At 32.1% G+C, this 20,957-nt stretch overlaps 1 protein-coding gene and 1 long non-coding RNA gene across 4 annotated transcripts in view; one reads left to right on the top strand and one right to left on the bottom strand.

Annotated features, from left to right (window-relative positions):
• Nucleotides 1-770: 770 nt before the first annotated feature.
• On the top strand, nucleotides 771-10,487 carry LOC130451748 (uncharacterized). The gene is made up of 3 exons (XR_008910790.1): nucleotides 771-784; nucleotides 6,195-7,544; nucleotides 10,115-10,487. It is a non-coding gene; the product is annotated as an uncharacterized LOC130451748 (long non-coding RNA).
• The window catches only part of LOC130451744 (small G protein signaling modulator 3 homolog), a 44,519-nt gene continuing 32,326 nt past the window's right edge, over nucleotides 8,765-20,957 (bottom strand). Inside the window, exons 8-15 of one of the 3 annotated variants that reach the window (XR_008910789.1) lie at nucleotides 20,079-20,208; nucleotides 19,169-19,316; nucleotides 17,284-17,394; nucleotides 16,919-17,086; nucleotides 16,675-16,817; nucleotides 14,132-14,292; nucleotides 9,969-10,221; nucleotides 8,771-9,870 (exon numbers count right to left, since the gene is read on the bottom strand). Coding sequence is in view for 2 of the 3 variants with exons in the window: in XM_056790960.1 (XP_056646938.1) it covers nucleotides 10,026-10,221; nucleotides 14,132-14,292; nucleotides 16,675-16,817; nucleotides 16,919-17,086; nucleotides 17,284-17,394; nucleotides 19,169-19,316; nucleotides 20,079-20,208 (1,057 nt within the window). In the remaining variant the exon portion in view is untranslated. Of the gene's footprint in view, nucleotides 10,222-14,131; nucleotides 14,293-16,674; nucleotides 16,818-16,918; nucleotides 17,087-17,283; nucleotides 17,395-19,168; nucleotides 19,317-20,078; nucleotides 20,209-20,957 lie in introns of all 3 variants that reach the window. The other 2 variants (XM_056790960.1, XM_056790961.1) reach the window with 2 other exon arrangements.

Genomic DNA, 20,957 nt, shown 5'->3' on the forward strand with positions numbered 1-20,957 from the left:
TCCTTCATATATGTAATACTCATATATGGACAGTTTCTATAAGTGGAAGCTATTCCGACTAAGTGAAACAAATAGTATATCGTTCTCTCTCTCTCTCTCTCCCCCAAGCGCTTCAGTTAGTTATTATTTTCCCACTACTGATATTTTAGAGAATTTGCAAGCCTGCGCAGTATAGATAAAGTGTCTCGAACGAGAGAGAAAATGAATACTGTCGGCACCGTAACGTAGAGACGTTTTTTCCCATATAGGAGTTTTACTTTTATGGATTGCTCAAGAACAACGCAAATTCTCAAACTTCAATGCCGCCATTTTATAGAAAAGACTTAAAAGGAAAAAACTAAAAAGATTATGGAGAAAAATATATTTCTTTGTTAGGTCGGAAGCTTTCTCTACGTTTTTACAAAAGGATGTTCTTGATTTTAGGTCTCTATCATCTAATAATGGATTCATCAAAATATAATCTGATATTGCCACAGGTTTTTTTTATCTTCAGTTGTAACATCGCGAAATGAAGAATTAATTACAGTTAATTCCCATTTTACATGTTTGTATAAAACGGCATTATTACATCTATTTTCCACGTATGGGTTTGAATATATTCTAATTTATAACAGTTTATCGAATTTTGAAATCTATGAGCTTTTATAAGGTATATAGCGATCAAATTTTTATTATGATAACACCAATATTTGACAGTTTATTTATAGAACGTTAAGTTCAGTAATATCGCTTAAGTTCAAATTGAACTAATAAAAATGTAGGTTAAGTGGAAGTTATCAAAAAGGTAACATTTTTATTAATATTTATCATTTTATTGTATAAGATTACCTTCACGTTTTACGCACATAGATTGTGTAATAGAACATAAATGATTTTGTTTTATTTCGATAATTATTTATACACCTACGTCAGTTTAAATTTCACCTCATAAATCAACGAATTTTGAATAACAAAAAATCTAGTTTGTCAAGTAAGTACACGAGTGCTGTTTATAGTGTATTATATATTCGTATTACGATACCGAAACAATACGGTTTCAATTATCATACAGATTATATAATAACCCGAATCGCTATTTCATTAATACAGACAACTAATTTATATTTTTGAATGTGAACAATCAATATACAAGAGCTATTCAAGTAAGGAACGTTTTAAAATTGAGAAAAAGTACAGGGAAAAAATTCAATTTCTACATTTCTACACCAAAAAAATGGAGGTTGAGTGGCTGGAAGCTTTGCAAAATTTCATTGCCTCTGAGTACCCTATATCCAAGAATTCAGAGCAGCTCTCCCCTTCTTTCGCCAACCAGCTCTCCCCTTCTTTCGCCAACCAGCTCATTGAAGCTTTGTAGCATTCCAGGTTCAGCTTTGATTCGGTGGTCATGCTTTGCAGTGCCAAATTGCCGTTGAATGCCTTTGTAGATGTGCCCACTTATGTTGTTATTATCTTATGCGACAAGCTGTGCCGCGTTAAGTATGGACACCACCTCAGTCTATATAACAGGGGAAAAATGTGTTTTACTACTCTCTATTTTTGAATATTACTGTTACAGCCAGCTCGCCTTCTTTGAATATATGTACCATATGAAAGCAAGCTTACCTCATTTTGGTCTGATTCTTCTCTGCTGGCAAGGCTGACCTGGAATTTCCTGTTAAGTAAGTATGTCCGTTGGATCTTGTTAGGGGGCACCATGAGGACTCTATCCTCCCTGATTTCTTTCAGCTATCTTCTTTTCCTGGCAGTTTTATTCCGTCTTTATCTTTTATACGGTAATAGGCCTCAGCCAGCAGCCTGTACGCTGATGCCGCCTCTAAGTGACAGTTTGCAAAACAAAATTTTGTAAGTTGTCGGTGGTTGTTTTGAACTGTTCTTCTAAGGTGACGTAAGGATTGACAGTTCTGATCAGAATTTATTGTGACACTACGTTCGGAAAAATCGATTAGAAGCACACCCTGCTTACCTTAACGGGTTTATAAATATCTTATTTGGTTATTGAGGAACTTCAGGGAGTCAAATATTTTCTCATAATTGTGGTGTCTCACCTACGACTCGTCATTACTTATAATTCGATCCAATAATGAATCACAATATCTATTGTAGACGGAATATTCATGATATAAGTAATTTTGGTACCCACCTTGCACAAAATTTGGGGTAGCGAAGAGTCCATTATAGTGAAAGGCGGTTTTGCTGCATCATTTCTATCAACGTCAGTCATAATGCTCAGGCGTCCACTCTTCTGTTCATCATGATTGTTAATTTGACCACTTTCAAACTGAATGAAGTACTTTAATACCTTGCACTTTTTCTGTACATGGTTTCAAGTAAAAAGTTTTACCTTAGGTCTCGGAATACAATAGCTTAAATAACGAAACACGCGTTAGACAATGTAATTGTGAGTGTGTACATCACGAGTGGTTAAAAAAATTCCCACTTAAATAACAAGTCAAAAAAATCATTGGACTGTGGAATTGACCACGTTGCCTCGATGTGATAATCATAACATATTACATTTCATGAACTTTGACGTACTTTACTCTGATTATGAATTTCTAACTTCTATTTCATTATGTTTGAATTCCAAAATATATAGTACTATCCAGGCCAGTGAAGTAATGATGTCATATTCACATAATGACTTCATATTGTACTGGTGTGAATGACTATTTCGTTAATAATTTGGAATTTCTGCATTTTCACAACAAACAAGTACCTGATCATTATAAGAATAACTATATGAGTCAAATTGTGTTTCAAAAATGATACGACTTTTAGTGTAGATCAAACTTTTCTTTATAGCGGTAATAATAACTTAGAACGAAATGAACCTTTAAATTATATATTACAATGTTGAGATCATAAACACGAGTTCTATGTCGCTCATAGACTTTTTATTACTTTTATCATGTCTTTGTTTAGAGTCTATGATAGTGTGGGACTAAGAAGTATATATTACAGGCTAAACAACGTCATCTAACAAGCACTTATAATCTTTCCTGCTTAATGAGTAGGAAGAAACCAATGTATTTCTAGTATTTAAAAAAATTTTTATTTTCATAACTCTTTTTTTGATATTCATGTTAATGAAGAAAATTAATCTGCCACCAGTTCAGAGGTGATACCTATATCTACATATTTTTTCAGGCTTTTCAATATATTCTTGTTCACTCTCGTTCACTATTCCTAAATCTGTTTGAGTAAACTATAGCCTACCTGTATGTAATATTAATCATTCTTTTTTATTAAATGCAACGAAGATGACGAGTATATATATATATATATAAACATCCTGTTTACAATCATTCATATTGTACCCATACTTATGAATTTTCAAATATGCTAGTGAGGTGACCCATCACAACGATACCAGACATTCTTATTCAATGTTTATTTTTAAAAAATAAGGAACTCGAGAATAAAAACAAATGTATGTTTCCCTTGCAAAACATGTTTGCATACCGTTCCAAAGTAAACAAGTCATGTCCTAGTTTAAGTTATTTTTGCAAATCATGCTCCACATTCTTTTCAAATTTTAAAAATAACAAGACATACGAAAGAGGTAGGCATACGATTTATCCAATGACACAATAAATCACTATGATACATAGTTCTTCCATTCATCCATTCACAATTGCAAAATATTGAAAGTAATATTGACGGAGATTACTAACTTTGGGATTTTCAAGAACTGAAAAAAATATACGCCATAAACAAGGAAGTATGAACAAAGTCCTCTTGAAGTGTCTTTATTGTATGACTTGGTAAATATTAAATAAGAAAACTCAGACAAAAACATCTACCTACGAGGGCTTTATGTTCAAGCATTGTACCAGGCGTGAACCGAGCCCTTTTTGACCCTCGTTGGATTTTTCTGCAACAGAAAATAAAAGCTAAAACCGTAAACAGAACTCAAAACATTCCGAAGGTTATTTGTTACTAATCAGACTTGTCTGAACTAGAATCACCATTTGTTTGTGTTGGACTATAGAGTAAATATTAAAGATAGAAATAGCTTTTTTAAGTGGTTCCGAGTTGCTGATAAAGAGAAAATGAACATCGGTATACAATTATATGTTTTGAGAACGGCAAAGAAGAAAAATAACAAGTTTTGATTTTAATAGTGAGTAGAAAGAGCTAGAGAGTGATAAACCTTTCTGTCTCTCTCGTCCAATAGTACAATTCCACTTAAATACCGCTGTCTTAATCTTCAATATTAACATGGGTTGGACATAAGTTGAAACTACATACTTTTCAATATACATATGTGCAAATTTTTTCATTTTTTACTTCTCTACTTAGTTTTGGATTGATTACTTTTTCGTTAATTTGATTTTACGTTTAGCAATATTCACTCTATATGGTTAAATATTCATTAGTAAGGGGGTAGTCTTAGATAAATGTGATTTGGTTCTTTACACAATTCGTCAATATATTGTTTCTAATAGTACGCAAATATTTTTTGTCGGGCCGATTGGTAGTAGGAAGAGATAATATATTGTACCATAAATGTAATTGTTACAACTTTTCTTGTGCTATTATTTGGTATTTTACGGAGTTACTGCAAGTGATACGATGCGTAGTCTAGAACAATCACCTGTGGAAGCTGTTCGGTAACCGATTTTTCTAATAAATCATCTGTCATCATCATTTTTTTAAATTTCAGCAGATAGTAACTATCAGCTTTTCCTATTTCGAGCAAGGCCCATTTAAACAACAGTAGTAGTAAAGGGTTTTCCAATAAGAGGTGTTATTTTGAACAGCTCGCTATTTCGGTAAATGTCACTTTTGAAGCTGTCATTTTTTGACATTTGACAAGTAGAAACTACGCCATTAATGAAAATGGAACGATACACGCTTCAACAACGCATTGAAATTATTAAAATTCACTATAAAAATGGTGAAAGTTTGGCAGAGACGGTTCGCAAAACTAAAACATTTTTGGGCCGACGTGAAGCACCTTGTCGGAACGCAATACAGAAATTGGTGGAAAAATTTGAGCTGTTGGGACAAGTTAGTGATGTGAAGAATAAAACCCGTGCATGTCGCTCAAGAACAACTAAGAATATTGCTGCTGTAGCCCAAAGTGTTGAAGAAAACCCAGGTTTGTCCATTCCTCGTCGTTCTTTGGAATTAGCCATTCCACAAACGTCATTACACCGTATTTTGTATAAAGACTTGGGTCTTAAAGCCTATAAAGTTCAGTTAACACAAGAACTCAAGTCGGCCGATCATCAACAACGTCGTGTCTTTGCTGATTGGGTCCTTGAAATGCATGAAAATGATCCGAAATTTCATCGAAAAATCATCTTAACGGATGAAGTCCATTTTCACCTTGGTGGTTACGTCAATAAACAAAATTGTCGAATCTGAGGCTCGGAAAACCCAAGAGTTATTGTTGAAAATCCTCTCCATCCTCAACGCGTGACTGTTTGGTGTGGTTTATGGTCTGGCGGTGTCATTGGACCTTACTTTTTCGAAAATGAAGCTGGAGCAACAGTTATGGTGAATGGATTGCGCTATCGAGATATGATTAATGATTTTTTATGGCCGGAATTGGATGGTATTGATTTGGACAACGTTTACTTTCAACAAGACGGCGCTACGTGCCACACAAGCAACGAAACCATCGATCTTTTACGGGAAAAATTTCCGGACCGTGTTATCTCTCGAAGAGGTGATCACAATTGTCCACCGGGATCTTGTGATTTAACACCTTGCGACTTTTTCCTATGGGGCCACGTGAAAGATAAGGTCTACGCCAACAGTCCAGCATCGATTCAAGACTTCAAAGATGGAATTCGTGAGGCTATCGAGGACATAGGGCAGCCGCTTTGCAATTTGGTTACAGAAAATTTCATGAAAAGGATATGTAAGCGCAGTCGTGGCGGCCATTTGGCTAATGTTGTGTTCCATTATTAACGGCATACCTTCCTCTTTATAATGAAATAAACATCCGATCATTTTTCTTTGAATATCAAAATAAGACCTCTTATTGGAAAACCCGCTATTATCTACCCAGCCGTAATCCGTAATTATGACTGATATGAATGATAATTTTCAAAATTCTGCAGTTTAAGTTCTAATATCGCAACCCGAATCTCCCTATATAACTTATAAATAGATCTAATATGAAATAATTGTAGTTTTGTCAATATTTTTAAATTATTCATTAAAAATTTTCTTATTTTCAGTATAATTGGAAAGATAACTAAACGAAAAATGGTATTTGATGTGGTACACAGACGCTATGGAACATGCGTGATTGTCTGCGACTCTAGATTTTGCATTTTTAACCCTTTCACTGCGCATTTGTCGAGAGCCTTGGTTTTATCTGTGCGCGGTTTTCCTAACGTTTGCGAATGTCCTCGTCTGGACTAGTATAGTGCAATTGATATGTATTTTGCGATAAAAAATGCGTCTAATTTCAAGGTTTCTTGATTTTTGCTAACGGACTTCACATATAGCATAAGGGAGAGGATAACATATGTATTTCGCGTTTGTCTTTGAATATCCGGTAAGATTTTAGCACGACCGATATGTAAACTCATCACTTGACTGTAAGTAATTTTAGACATAAAACAACTAAAACTTCGAGGGTTGTCGGAAAAGTTTTTTCTATAAAATTTTTTTTTTCAATAGGGTCGCCTTTTAAGTTCACACACTTTTTAAGAGATGTTCTGACCTTTTTAACCCTTCCTTATAATTGTTGCCGTCTTTCTCCCCAAAATAGGCGTTTACGTATGCGATAACGGCCTTTTCTGATAAAATCTCTATGGTACAAGTGAAATAGGAAAAATTCAACGGGGGGGGGGGGGAGGGCGATATATATCTGGTGAATACGTTGGGTGGTCAACCAATTCGAAATGCAATTCGTGATTTTGAGCCATGGCGATCACTGAAGTTTGAGAAGAAGCGTTCTCCGTTTTCTTGCAATTTCTCCTTTCAGCCTATCATGCAATAATGCGTAATACACTCCTGTTATTGTTATACCTTTTTCAAGATAGTCAATGAACAAAATCCCATGACTATTCCAAAAAACGGTCGCCATCACTTTTCCTGCCGATGAAATAGTCTTTGGGAGCAGGTTCACCCTTTAAAATCAATTGACTTGATTATTTTTTCTTTTCAGGAGTGTGATGGTGGATTTAAGTTTTATCTACGCATCTACAAATGGAAAAAAATCCGACTCATTTTGTTTATACCCCGTCAATTAGGCTCAGGAAATCCGTTCTTTAGATACGTCGATATCCTCTTATATCTCTCTAACTTTAATCACATGGTCGTCCAATAACATTATGATGTAAATGAGGTGTAGTATCTTCGAACATAGTGTCTAGTTCCTATTTCATTTATGTAGGTGTATTGCCTTTCAGAAACAAATATTTAATGACGGGTCGATAATTAAGTTTCTCCATTTCTAGAAAATTTTCCACAACGACTCACTTATACTATTGTCAAACAGAAGATGGGCGACCAAAATGGAAGAAATTTTACTGAGATTTTCTCAAGGCATGCGTAAATATACTTTTCAATATATATTGGTAAGTGCTTAAATCTACAGGTTGATGTCGAAAGTTTTCATAGAATACTCGTACTATGAGACAGACTTACCAATGATTACCAAAATTGTATCATTACGATTTTATATAAAATTCAAATAAACAATAAAACAACTACTTTTCATCTGTAACTGCACCGCAGAAATAACACATATATTTTTGAAAAAATGACCGTATACAATTTTTAAACTCACGCCAATGACTTGAAGATATTGCTTGGATACCTTTCCAATGTTTAGAGACAATTTTTTCCTGTTATGTCTATAAAAAGCTGTACTTTTTACAATATTAGCAAAATTTTAGCTTTATAGAATACAAGGAAATGCAATTTTTCTTTTTAATCTTCACTTGATTAGAATAAATTTCGGGAGGACAAAAGTTCTGTTTCCTACCATCCTAAAATAATTTCAATCTTTCAAACTAACGTATTTAAGTTAATAACTTTTCATTTCGTAACTATTTAAAAAGAATATTCCACTATGCTTTGTTTTCTTATAATTAAAGGGTTAAGTAGCGTTTTTGATGAAAGCTTCCTAGTGTCTTGACTCTTCCTAAAATTTCTTATAGTTATTACTATATTTCAAGAAATTGTAGACTATAACATTCCTCATAAATTACAGAGTAGCAGTGGAGGGCTGTGTTTATAAAGAATAATGATAATTCAAATTATCAAAATGACTAATTCAATTTTTGTGTTTTGGTAATTGCTAATAATCCAACAATTAAGACCTTTATCAAGAATGTGACAGCTTGTGGACACAATTTGACAATGCTCTACAAGTGAATATGATGCCAAGTCACTGGACTCTACAGAATTTGAATGTTGTGTACATAATCATTGAAATAGAAACAGTTTTACATCATGAAGAATACATATTTACACTTTTAATGAAGTGTATATTTAATTCAGCTTAATAATGTCCATTCTTTTGCTGTTTTTCATGAAAATTCATCTTCCCATTACTATATAATTAAGAAAACTGGAAAAGGCGGAAAAAATGCAGCCAAATTCAACCGAACACATTGTTTACTAAAACTATACCAATCGGCAAAATAGTCTAACGCGCATTTTGATAAACAAGTTAACTTTAATTGAGATCAAAAGTACACCGTTTACTTTGGTTTCCAAAGTTCGAGTTAGACAGTTTAATTATGAGTGTTAGTGTAGTAAACAGTGTGTTCAGTATGAACGACACCAATGGTTCCAGAAATTCCAAGTAAATTCAGCGTTTAATGATTTATTATCGAAATATATATTTTATTTTCACATTACAATAAAATTAATAAATACATTTGATTTTAATGATAGATCTTCGGTCGTTAATTATGTGGCAGCTAAATTTGTTGTTTTTGAAACAGAAAAATTGACTGGAAACAAAGTAATTTCATATGTTTTAGAGTATAATAGAAATAATACTGACTAAAAAAGTATATCCGTTTATCATGATATTATTATTATTAGTTTCATTTATATTTTGGAAGTTTTTATGTGCATATAGTAGTCTTTCTAATCCGTTATTTTCCTCTCAAATAAAGAAAGCTGAAAAAACTTAAGCCAAAGCTTATTTTTTTATTAGGTTTTAATTTTAATAATTAATGTGAAGACAGAATCTTCATAATACATGCTGAACAAAACAAATCAGTTAATTTTCAATGAAGCGTAGAATCAAAATTATCACAGTGTCATGTGCTTACAAGGACACATTGCTTATTTAGTGTAAATCGTAGGACGGAGCTACTGAGCAAGTCTTATCAAAAGTGCAAATAAGAATTCGGAGCAAAACTTTGTATATAATCTGGGGTCACAAACACGATGATTATTATTTTCTGTCTATGGGTTAGTAACATTGAAAGTGCAATAATAATAATAAAATTTAATCCATAGATGTGAACAGAAACTGAACATTCAGTAAACCATATGTGTAGGAGATTGAATGCAATGAATCTAAATATAATAAACAAAATAAGTGAATGAACATAAATAAAGAAGATAAATTGAATTCATACATAATTATTGACCCAGAGTCTTAATAGACGACAAATAAAAATGAAAGATACAACACTCTATCTGTAAACCCGATTTTGTAATATGTATTTTATATATGATACTCATGAATATAGTTGGAAATCCTATCCCAAAAATTTATTTTATATGATGAAAATAATTATGAATATCAGATTGTAGTAATGTTTGTATTAAAAAAACATCTTGCATTGAACACAGTATTTATAAATAAAAATTGGCAATCCTTTTTATGACAATCTCAGCAGTAATAACATCTTTCCTGTATTAAAACTGTTATACTTTCTAAAAAATAAAAATACTGAGTTAATCACAAATAAATGAGTTTGAATGAACAAAGAATCAAACATAACATCAGCGGAACAAGTTTAGCAGACTCTTACATCCTTTTATCCATTATTTCAGCTTGTGTTCATAACGTTTATATCGTAATGTCAGTATTAAATATCCCAACTGAATAGATGATGTTTAACAAGCATATCTCGAACACCGTCCTTTAATGGTTGATTGTTGTTCTCTTTTTTCACAGGGAGTTCCCAATCTGGATTTAAATTGAAGGACAGTTGAGAAAGTATTCTAAGATCACATTTGATTTGTACCCAGCCTGGACTATATACGAAGGACCAAGGATGATACCTGCAAAAATACTCATTGAATAAAAAATTGTACTCGAAAATTCTTTTGGATTCATAAAACCTTGTTTATACCAATGAGAACAAACTAATCAGGAGTGCTGATAAAAAGGGGAACGTTTCGCATTTAGAAGTTATTTTTGACGACACTTCGTGCCCCAATTGTGTAATTCATTCACGGTTTAACTTTTTTATTTCAGTGATTTTTTTCGTATTTCTAGTGACTTTAAGCTTATATTTTCCGATTTTTTTCAAATAAAGCTATTTTATGTACTCACTGTCTTATTTATTGATGGGTCTATTCTGGCTATTCACAATATTCAGAAAATATCGAAGAGAAGTGTAAAAATACGACAAATATTCCATACCAACCCAGAGTGAACCCGATGCACTGAAAACCTAGTCAAAAGTTCAAGTGTCAAGTGTTCTAGAATACCACAAAACTTCCTAATTATCAAGATGGATGTTGGGTCCGTGATGAAATATACCTGACACATCCGCTTTTCTCATTTTTGGTGACTTGAATGTACGCACCAGTTAGCATTAGACATTTGTTCGTGCAGTGTCTAAGTGTGTAAATTTAAAGAAAATTTTGAACAATCTATTTATGTTTTGGATATAATCTAGTTATGAGAGAAAGGAATCTGAGTACTTAGTTTTATATTAATATATAAATTATTTTTATTGAAAAATTCAAGTCAAAGAAAAAACAATAAAAAGGAAACAATTTGTAAAGATACAAAGTTAGTTACCCCTAGTCACGTTTTAATTTTTTGTTTAAATAAAAGGGCATAGTATATAGGATCAGTTAAACAAAAATTAGTTGCCCATATTTGTTCCCTTTTGAACATATCGTAATTTTTATGTAAGGAATATATGCAGTTATTCCATTTTACGGCTTTTTCTTTAAATCTGATGAAACACCATCCCATGAGACGGCCCAAGGTAACTCTGTAGCGAGAGAACTAAAAGAAAAAAAAAACAGATTTCTTAGGAAATAATTGGCCATATCGGAGCTGGCTTATGCAGCTCAAATGGGTTTAATAACAGAAGGAAAATAGGATGTGTCAAAACTGATCACAGGAGTAATGAATACTACGCCCACGAGTACCTTCAGATAAGAGACGCGTGGAAGAATCATGACATGAAGTAAAAATGATTTATACGCCAGATGAAGCATTCGCCCTCTCTTTCATCCAAAACTGACAAAAAGTTACTACCAAAAATAAGAATAGAAGCGAAGTTGATCATTTATGACAATATTGGTGGGTTTATATTCCAGCACAATGCACAAAATATTAATTCATGGTTCACGATTTGAGAGCATATCTGAGAAGCCACACTAGAAAATAGTCAAGGTACTTCACGAACGTAGATTTCTTTAGTATATTACTAGTATCATCCGATCCAGTTATTAATAGCTTAAGGGAATTGCCACATATACGGAGGAAAGCATTATCGCCGAAAATTCTAGAACTTTTGAAGCGATCCGATAAAGTAGAAAACATCCCTTGTAAATCAATTATGTTCTCCTCGGAAAAAGAAAGTTCAACTGAATTCACAAGGAGCGAAGATAATTTATCATGTATATTTTAAGAAAAACACACAAATTATAATAAATGATTGTTACATTAATTTATTTCAGCAAACTAGATCAGTTTTAAACAATAGAAACTTTATATATACTTTTGACCACGTTTTAATGTCAAAGGGCCCACTGTGTAACATAAAGAAAGTGATCAACTTGGGCAATTCTAGTTCTAGGATATATCAAAACTATAGAAAATTTAATGAAATAAGTTATTGATATGAATTTTTTGACTGTTTCGTTAACCTTGTTATTAAAAAATTAATGAGAATACCTATGTCCGTAATGGTAATGAAAACCGTAACGTAACCTAGATTTACGAAATTTCTTGATAATGATTGAGAACTCCTTTTCAGTGATTATCATTGATTTATATAATCTTTTCATGAGAACTATTTCTCCATGTGATTAATAATGGGAAATATTTACAGATATTAAACAATTTAATGATAAAACTAAATTAAAATGAAGGTTATTAGAACCCAGACAATTCGCATTTTAAAAAACTTTTATTTACTCAATCAAAATGATTCTTAAAAGAAAGCACAAATTTTATAGCATTTTTAACTGTCATTTGGGTCACACTTTCAGAAACGGTTACCAATAAATTTTAGAAAAAATTTGGTTTTCAATAAAATAATATTGATCAATACCCATGAACTGTAGAAATCTGAATTGACAATAATCAATAAATCCAGCATATCTGGATTGTTGCATTTCTCAAGTATAAGCAACTAGCTTAATAAACACTATGAATTCTGTTAAACAAAGTTATCAATTATGCATATATCATAATATATAAAAATGTCATTTGTTAACACTTGTCACTTTTTAAATAGTAATTTTATTTTTAAAAATAGACTTCTACTTCAGCAACGGTTATAATAAAAATCTTCTATAAAAAGTCATAAAAACATGTGCTCTGTAAATTTATAATATTTCATTTGCTGATTAAGCATGTCTGTCGGCAATCGTCTTCCGTTCCCTTACGCTTACATTTCTATATACCTATTAACGCGTTAAGGAAATTACTAAATCGCTCTGCGTTTGGAACTAAATCGATCCATTTGAAATTATTTATTAAAATTGTATAAAAATATTGGACTGCTGTAGAAAATTCAGTTTGTAATAATGTTAAGAAAAAAATGAACCATTGAAGTGTTCTCGGGCTATTCGGTTTCTCAAATAGCCTCAATTCAGCTCAAATTCAAAAGGGATATTGCAAATCGACCAAATATATCTAAAAGTGCCATTTTGAGCATACTTAATCAGTGCAGGAACTGGAACTCTTGCCGAAACACGAAGAATTTATAGACCCATAGTAACAATAGTAATTGATGATAGTTTCCTAAGACTTACTCTTAGAAATCCTTGTAATACGTGAATCCTGAGAAGAGACGTTTCTCTATCGACCTCAAAAATAAGGAATACAATCCTCACATATTAAACGAGAACGAATATGGATAAATCCATTGAGAGCCTTTCTAAGAAATTCACCCTATTCGAGGAGGTACAATTATGGTATGTGCAGGAATTTTATTTGATGAAAAGATGATAGAACAGATATATAGGGATCAAGCGGTAGCCAACATATTGCCATAATTTCAGGTCACTGTAGTTTATTTTTCATGATAATGCAAGAACTCATAGAACTGCAGTGGTTTTTGAAAAATTCGAAAATCACGGTTCTTTTCATCTACCGCTTCCACCCAGGTCGCCTGATCAGAATCCCATAGAGCATGCTCCAAATTAGTTGTAACAAGCCATTAACGGCCACAATTCGCAACCAGAAGAGAAAAAGTGAAAGAGGTTCATTGGATTGTTTGTGAATGGGATGGGGATGTTATTCATGTGGGGTGGGGTATATTTTAGGTTTGGTCCTAATATAGGATTTTTCTATGCAGTGCTGGATTGTGGTGGATTTAGGAGGACGGTGGGCTAAAATGAAAGGAGCAAAAAAAAGGCTCGACGAAACAAATAGCTTTTCAGAGGGTATAATAGATATTTTTTCATTAATTAAGCGGCTACGGGTACGGCTGTATTATTCCCTGTCGTCGGCCAACTTAAGCAGAAAAGGCACAAAATTATTTGGACAATTTGGTTGACAGCATGCTGCTATAATACATGCAAATGGGGGCCACACAGAATGTTAGCTGTTGTTTAAACACTTTTTTCAAAGTAAATCCTTGAAAAATTATTTTTCTCTATTCTGCAAAAAACATTTTACGATTCGTGTTTGGCAATCAATGATTAACAAATATACATCCTTTAAGAAATACTTTAAATTTTTTGTTCTAGTTTTTAAAATCGGATATAATATACTGACCATTTTTTAACAATTTCACTTGAAGAACATAGAACTTCAAGCCATAAATGGAGCACTTGTTCATTGAGGCCCATACAAATTAAAGATCGTAGTTTCACATCCATTTGGGCGTGCGCATTATCATGAGATAAATTTACAGCTTGAACACAACGGTAGAGCAACTGAAAATTTGTAAAATTGTTATTATCAAAATAAGTTAGATTTTGACATAAGTTATTAGCACATTGTGACTAATAGTATATTATTAATAATACTGAGTTGTTAAGTAGTGGTTAAAAAAACGAATGACAAGAAAAGTCAACAACAAAAAGTTGGAATTGAAAGCTTTAATATTTTAATTCCAGTGTTCTCATTTCGAATATATTATCAGTTATCAGGTAGATTTTAGAACTAACATTTTTGGGTGATCGTGACAGGACACTGGAAACATTGTAAGAGCAACACTTTCGTGGAAGGTACAAAGAATATGTTTCACCAATATATATGATGAGATTTATGAAATACTGAACAAAGAAGAGTATACAGAGAAAGTAATAGAAGTATATAGGAAAATGAAGATACTTGAGCAGAAAAATGAAGCTAAGGATGAACTGGATTCAGTAATAATGGAAAATTTATTAAATTCAGATGAAGAATTAGAGAAAACTTTTTATGAGTATACTAGTGAGTAGCGTACGATAAAATTAATGATCGAGAAACTAACTCAACAAAACCTGGTAGAACCTCAAAATAGTAATAGTTTTGTAAATATTACAGAGAGTAGAATTAAACGACCAACTAGAATTAAAAAAAAATTGAGGAGACTTAGAAGATTGGTTTGGATTTTGGGGTCAATTTAATAAAATTCATGATAATACAGAATTAGATGATCATGAATTTTGATATTCGATACAAGCAACTGCACCCAATAATGAAACTAGACAGTTGGTAGAAAATTACCCAAAGTAATTAAAAGTATGAAAACTAGATTTGAAAATACAAGTATGCTTGTAGAAGTATAAATTTGGTACTAAACAATTACAAAGCAAAAATAAGTACATTTTAAAATAAAATCTATTGAAGTGCATGCATAAGGAAATTCAAAATGAAGAATCTCATTATCAATATCTTGATTTGACATACAAAATAAATTTGAAAGAAAACCAGAAAAAATTAGGATTAAATAGGATCAAAAAGTGAGTAAAGAATTTGCCATTTTTACAAATACCTACAATTATTTACTTAGATCCCTCTACTGTTTTAGCCCTGGATTAGAGGAAATGAGATATGAAGGCTTTTCGTATGAAATCAAGTAAAAGGAATCACACGTTTGACAAACTCGAATAGTTAGAATTGCATAATCGGGGAAGAAAATCCAGCTGATTTACCATCTTGTGGCTGTTGGCCCGAAAAGTTTATTGAATCAAGATGTTGAGGACTTTTATGACTTAAGAACCCAGAGTCAATTTCGCCTATTAAAATAACAGAAGATATTCCTCCTGATTAAGATGCCATAAACCTAGGAAACGAAAAAAATCAAGGGATTGTATGATTTCTGCAGTTGAAAAGAGCAACTAGTTCTACACTACATTCAACAGTAATCATAATGTTGTATGTTTGATTGGTTGGGCGAGAAGATTTATTGAAACTGTAGAAACAAAGATAAAGATACTTGAAGAAAAGGTGAAAATTTGACATTTGACGTATACTCAGTAGCAGGAAAGATTTAAATTTTAAAATGTTGAAGCACAGTTGAATCGGTAATATCTAAATATAAGCTATGTCAACGTTTCAATGCAAATGAAGCAAATTCTGTTCTAAAGTTGAAAATATCAAGTACAAGAAGCCAAAGTCTTGAATTAGTAGGAATAGATTTTGTCAGTTATTTTTTTTTTTTTGAAGAAAGGAGAAAAGCATTGACTGTGTTATTATTTATTGCAAGAAGAGGTGGACCAAGTCTCATCTACAGTAATACTGCAAGAGTATTTGTTGATTTAGATAATACATTAGCTTATGTTGTCCGGTATGAAGTTGAAGAATTTAGTATTTTAGAGAAAATTCGTTGGATATGTCCATCATAAATGATGGTACGAGTCTCTGTACATAGTGTCTAGTTCCTCTTCTTTCTAGAGTTCAAAATGGCTAAAGTTTTAGTGAGGATCTCTCAACACATCTCAAAATATATTTCCCAGCTTATACTGGAAGAGCTGACATCTCTAGGTTGAGATTGGAAATTCTTTTGACAACCCTCGTATGTAATGCCAAATCAACAATAAAGACTGATAAATACTTGATGTTGAATAATTGAGCAGCAGAACATTATAATATTAGATGACAGTGTTAAGAGAGTAAGAGTAAGAGTATTTTATTGTGACGTTCATTTTGAACCTCACAATATTTATATGAACCACAAAGTTTTCCACAGTTAGGTTTTATTATATCAATCATAAGTGTTTTGAATGAAAATGTAAGAAGTATTGCGAATTTTCGAATTGAATTGTTCTATTCACAATTTCAAAATATAAAGTTGTTGATAGTTTAATAAAATTGGTGATTGGACTTACTTCTTCAGGAGTCAAAACTTTTCCATCTTCATCTAATCTATATGTTTTACAAAGAACTAATCTACTGTAAACAGATTTGAAATCTTTTTCCACCTCTTTCATTGCAGATTCTTCTATAAATAACCAAGGGTGGCATGGACCACCTAAAGCAGAAAGACATCACTTGTTTCACTAATCTAATATAAACAGTTAACATCACAAATTACACAATAATACACTTTTGCTTTAAAATTTTTGCTATTACCTAAAAAATTTGGACGTTTCATTCCGTGTTCTAAAACTTGTTTTATTACTAGACACAAAGTACCTCTAACTATATCAGTAACAGTTTCAGATATACTATCATCTCCAGCACTACTATATTGTTTACTTCTTTCGTCCAGCATTTCAACAAATTTCGCAGGAAACCAACCTTAAAAAATTTCATGCTTGCAAAAATAATAACCATTTGATTTTACAGGCTCTTTTCTTTTTTTAGCAAAAAGGAAAATTTGTCAATTCAATATGATCAAAAAATTATTGAAAGATTAGCAGAAGTAAACTCGTGGAACAAACACTATAAGAATAATATTATTATCTATAAATGTTAAACGTTGTGTATATACTTACCTCTCAAACCATTGAGCTCCCCAATCCAACAATGTTCATCTTTTTGACTGATTATAGTGATAATGTCATTTTTTCTAAAACCAAGTTCGTCGTCATCATGTCGCTCAAAATCTGCAAAAGTAAATGTATTTGCTTTTCAGGTTTTCTTATTATATTTCTCATTAATAGGCAACATTTTTGAATGTTGCATTAGTGCAAAAGAAGGAGACATCCTTTTGTGAAAGTGGGAATTATATATATCAAATATTTAATTGTGGATATAGTATGGGTATTATTTAAATTTGTTTCATAAGCACAAGAAAAGCAGCATCAACATACAACACAATATAAGAAATTACATACAACTTTAAAAATTGAAGAGAAAAGAGTAATAAAATTGACTATAAATTAACGTAATAGAAGATCATAAGTTTTATCATTAATTAGAACTTAGTTGATTCATAATGTTAAAACAAAAAAACTCAGTGTTGAAGTATTTTAACATTTGTAAGTCAAATTGATTTATGGTCAGGGATCAGAGACACTTTTCTCATAATCAGTATATTGACTGGACGTAAGTAAACGACTGACCATCTCCCCTTGGAAGGTTTTGAGAAAGCGATCAATAGGAATGGTTCTAATGAATGTTTTATTTCATAATAAGCTTCTCCTCTAGGTACTACTGTTCGGGCCTTTGTTGTTCCAGCTAATTTTCTATTATGATCCCACCTCAAGTTATTTGTATAATGCATCTGTGGCTAGTTATTTTTGCCAAGAATTCTCATTGCCACTTTAGTGCTTTTATACTAAGGATAACATCCGTAACTTGAGTGTTATGTGTCATTCCCTAGATTCTTTAACGATTGATTTTTATTATTTCTAGCAAGCTTCACTCTAAAGATCTCCAAGTTATCTGGAGTTTTTTTATATCAGTTTTCAGTGTCCAGGTTAGCATCGGTATGCCCGAAATAGTAGTACGTACTGATCAAACGCTCTTTTCTTGGGGAGGAGTAGCATTCTTGATTTCAATATAATCGTGTTTCTTTCGAATGCGCAGCACGCTATTTTGACAGTAGGTACGAATTTACCTACCGACACGTTACAAATTATCAATTGTTTCTTGTAAAATCAAGTAACAACTTTTGAAAATATTTATTAGTGCATAATTTTTAATATTAAACTAAAAACTTAACTTTAATCCCACATTTTTAGTTTATTATTATTTTTAGGTAATTTTACATTATTTTTTGCATAAGGGAACAATCAATAGATTTATAAGAGTAAATTTTTAAAAATATAAATATGAAGGAGATAATGTAAAATTAGACAGACATAAGCGAAGTCGTCAAGGAAAAAGCGTAGTTCCAATTCTTTTAAAGGAACATACTTCAAAATTTGGAACAAATCGTATGCTAAAAATATTTAAATTTTACACACTGTGTTACATGATAAAATTGCCTATTTCTTCCTTATTATAGTGTTTAACGGGAAGACAATGTTAGCACCAAATTGCGCGTGGTCTCCAACTGTCCAGCAAAACCCTTTACCGTTCAGGAGGATATTTAATTCTAGTAATATCAAATAGCCCCGAGTTTGTCGAAAACATTTGAAGTGAAAATTGCTCAAAAAATTCGTATGTTACCTTCTGAATCAAAAAAATTTGATCCTGTGAAGATTTTTTTGTCTCCAAATTTATTGTTGATAATAAACCTTATCACCGGTTCTAGATAGATCTTTGGATTTCTTTTTTTACTACATAATGTTTCCTATAAATGTTGTTTATCAAGGGAATCTTTAATATATGTCCAAAGTAAATGAATTGACTAAAATATGGCGAATATGGTAAAATTTGATAGGGAAGATGAACGTATCAACAAATGTTATTGAAAAAATTTAAATGATTTACCCAGAAGGGCTTTCGCTCTTCTTTTTCTAGTTTTGGAGACATTAATGTAATTTATATGATCCTGAGCATGGCTATCCATAGAATAATCAGCAACTAAGCTAATTTCGTTTGCCAATTTTGGATCGAGCTGCATAAAGTGCCTAGCAACCTAAAAAATAACATTAAAATCAATATTAATACGGTTCAGAACTATATAAAAAACAGTAATGCAATTCCATTTTTATTTTCAATTTAATTTGACATGGTAAAGTTGTATGATGCAATTTATGATTCAGTGCTTGAGAGAGGGTGTAGTCAAAACTCTTTTCTTTTCGGTTTGATGGAGGAGTGCATCTTAATCCATTGATTTGACTGGTCTTTCGCCTTTAGACTGTTGTACGAGACCATGCGAGAAATATTTGTAGTGACACTACTTTGTAGCTCTTCCTTAACGTTTTTGGGACCCAATGGACACACTGTTTCTGGTATCTCATGTCAGTAGTCACAATTTTATAGAGGGAATAACGTAAAATTTTGTGGAAAGTGTACCGATCGTAAAACATTGTGTCTCAGGTCAACCAAATTCACAGTAGGGACAGAATTGCATCCTTAACCATCTTCATCATATCATGAACTTCTATTAGACCTTCGATAAATTTCCTACACCATTGATACTCATACAGTTTACACAATCACTGATCCGGCGATGAATGTCAGTACCATTGCATCTTTCAACTTGTAAAATACGAATTACACAGCACAACTCACAAATAGCGGTGAAGACTGACGAATTGGAGACTACAGTAGTTTTAGCAAGGAAGAGTTGCAACCATACAACCCGCTTTCTGTCACTATGCGATTTACTTTTAGAAGCAAACGAAACTTAAAAAAATAGTCCTTCTAATACTACTTAATATGTGAACCAACTTACTTGTAGAATTGCTTCCCTGAGATCCACTAAAATTTCTGTCTGTTTTATGTTCTTACTTTTCATATCATCTTCAAAGTTTTCATTGAAAAGTAATAACTGAATAACAGATTTATTCTTCTTAATTTGTCTTCTGTAAAATAAGAGACAATTCATATATTGTAGTTTTAAAAAAATATTTGGCAAACAGTATTTGAACATAAAAAATTCAAAGGGGTTGAACAAGCTGTAGTTTCATTTCGTTATTCCCTTTCATATATTTGGGTATCATAGTATTTAATAATGGCGGAATCAATGATAAAACAAAAGAAGTGCGATAGTACCAAAATTGATATTTTCAACACTCCTGTATCGTTTAGTTAGTAAGCCGGACCTTAAAAAAACAAGTAAATTGAAAGTAAATGCGTAGAACATTGGGAGTATCCTGGACAGAGGAAATAAAAAATTAAATCGTTCTATACCAGGGGTCGGTAACCTTTTGAAATGGAGGAGCCAAAATTTACAATTTACAAAGTTTCTTTGTTTTTAAAGAGCTACATAAAATAAATTGCTTTGAATATGAAATAATATTTATTCATATAAAAACACAAATACAAATAGTTTAATCAATAGGAGCATTGGCTTGGCATTGTTTTCAAAGCTTTACTATTTATTATATTGATTCAAAAACACGCTTGTTCTCACAAATAAGTCAACCCAAAGATCGTCAATACTCCGTATGCGTCAAGCACCAAATATGAGGACCCCTACGCTTGTAATTTCTTCTAGAGCTGTCCACTTCTGCTACGTAATTTGGATGCTGTTCTGGACCTCGAACTCCAACTTGCACTCAAGTTTTGTGAACTTGCCACTTTACATTTCTTTGACTTCTAGCAATAGCGT

The sequence above is a fragment of the Diorhabda sublineata genome, chromosome X (genome assembly GCF_026230105.1).
Source record: "Diorhabda sublineata isolate icDioSubl1.1 chromosome X, icDioSubl1.1, whole genome shotgun sequence".
In the NCBI taxonomy this organism is placed as follows: Eukaryota; Metazoa; Arthropoda; class Insecta; order Coleoptera; family Chrysomelidae; genus Diorhabda; species Diorhabda sublineata.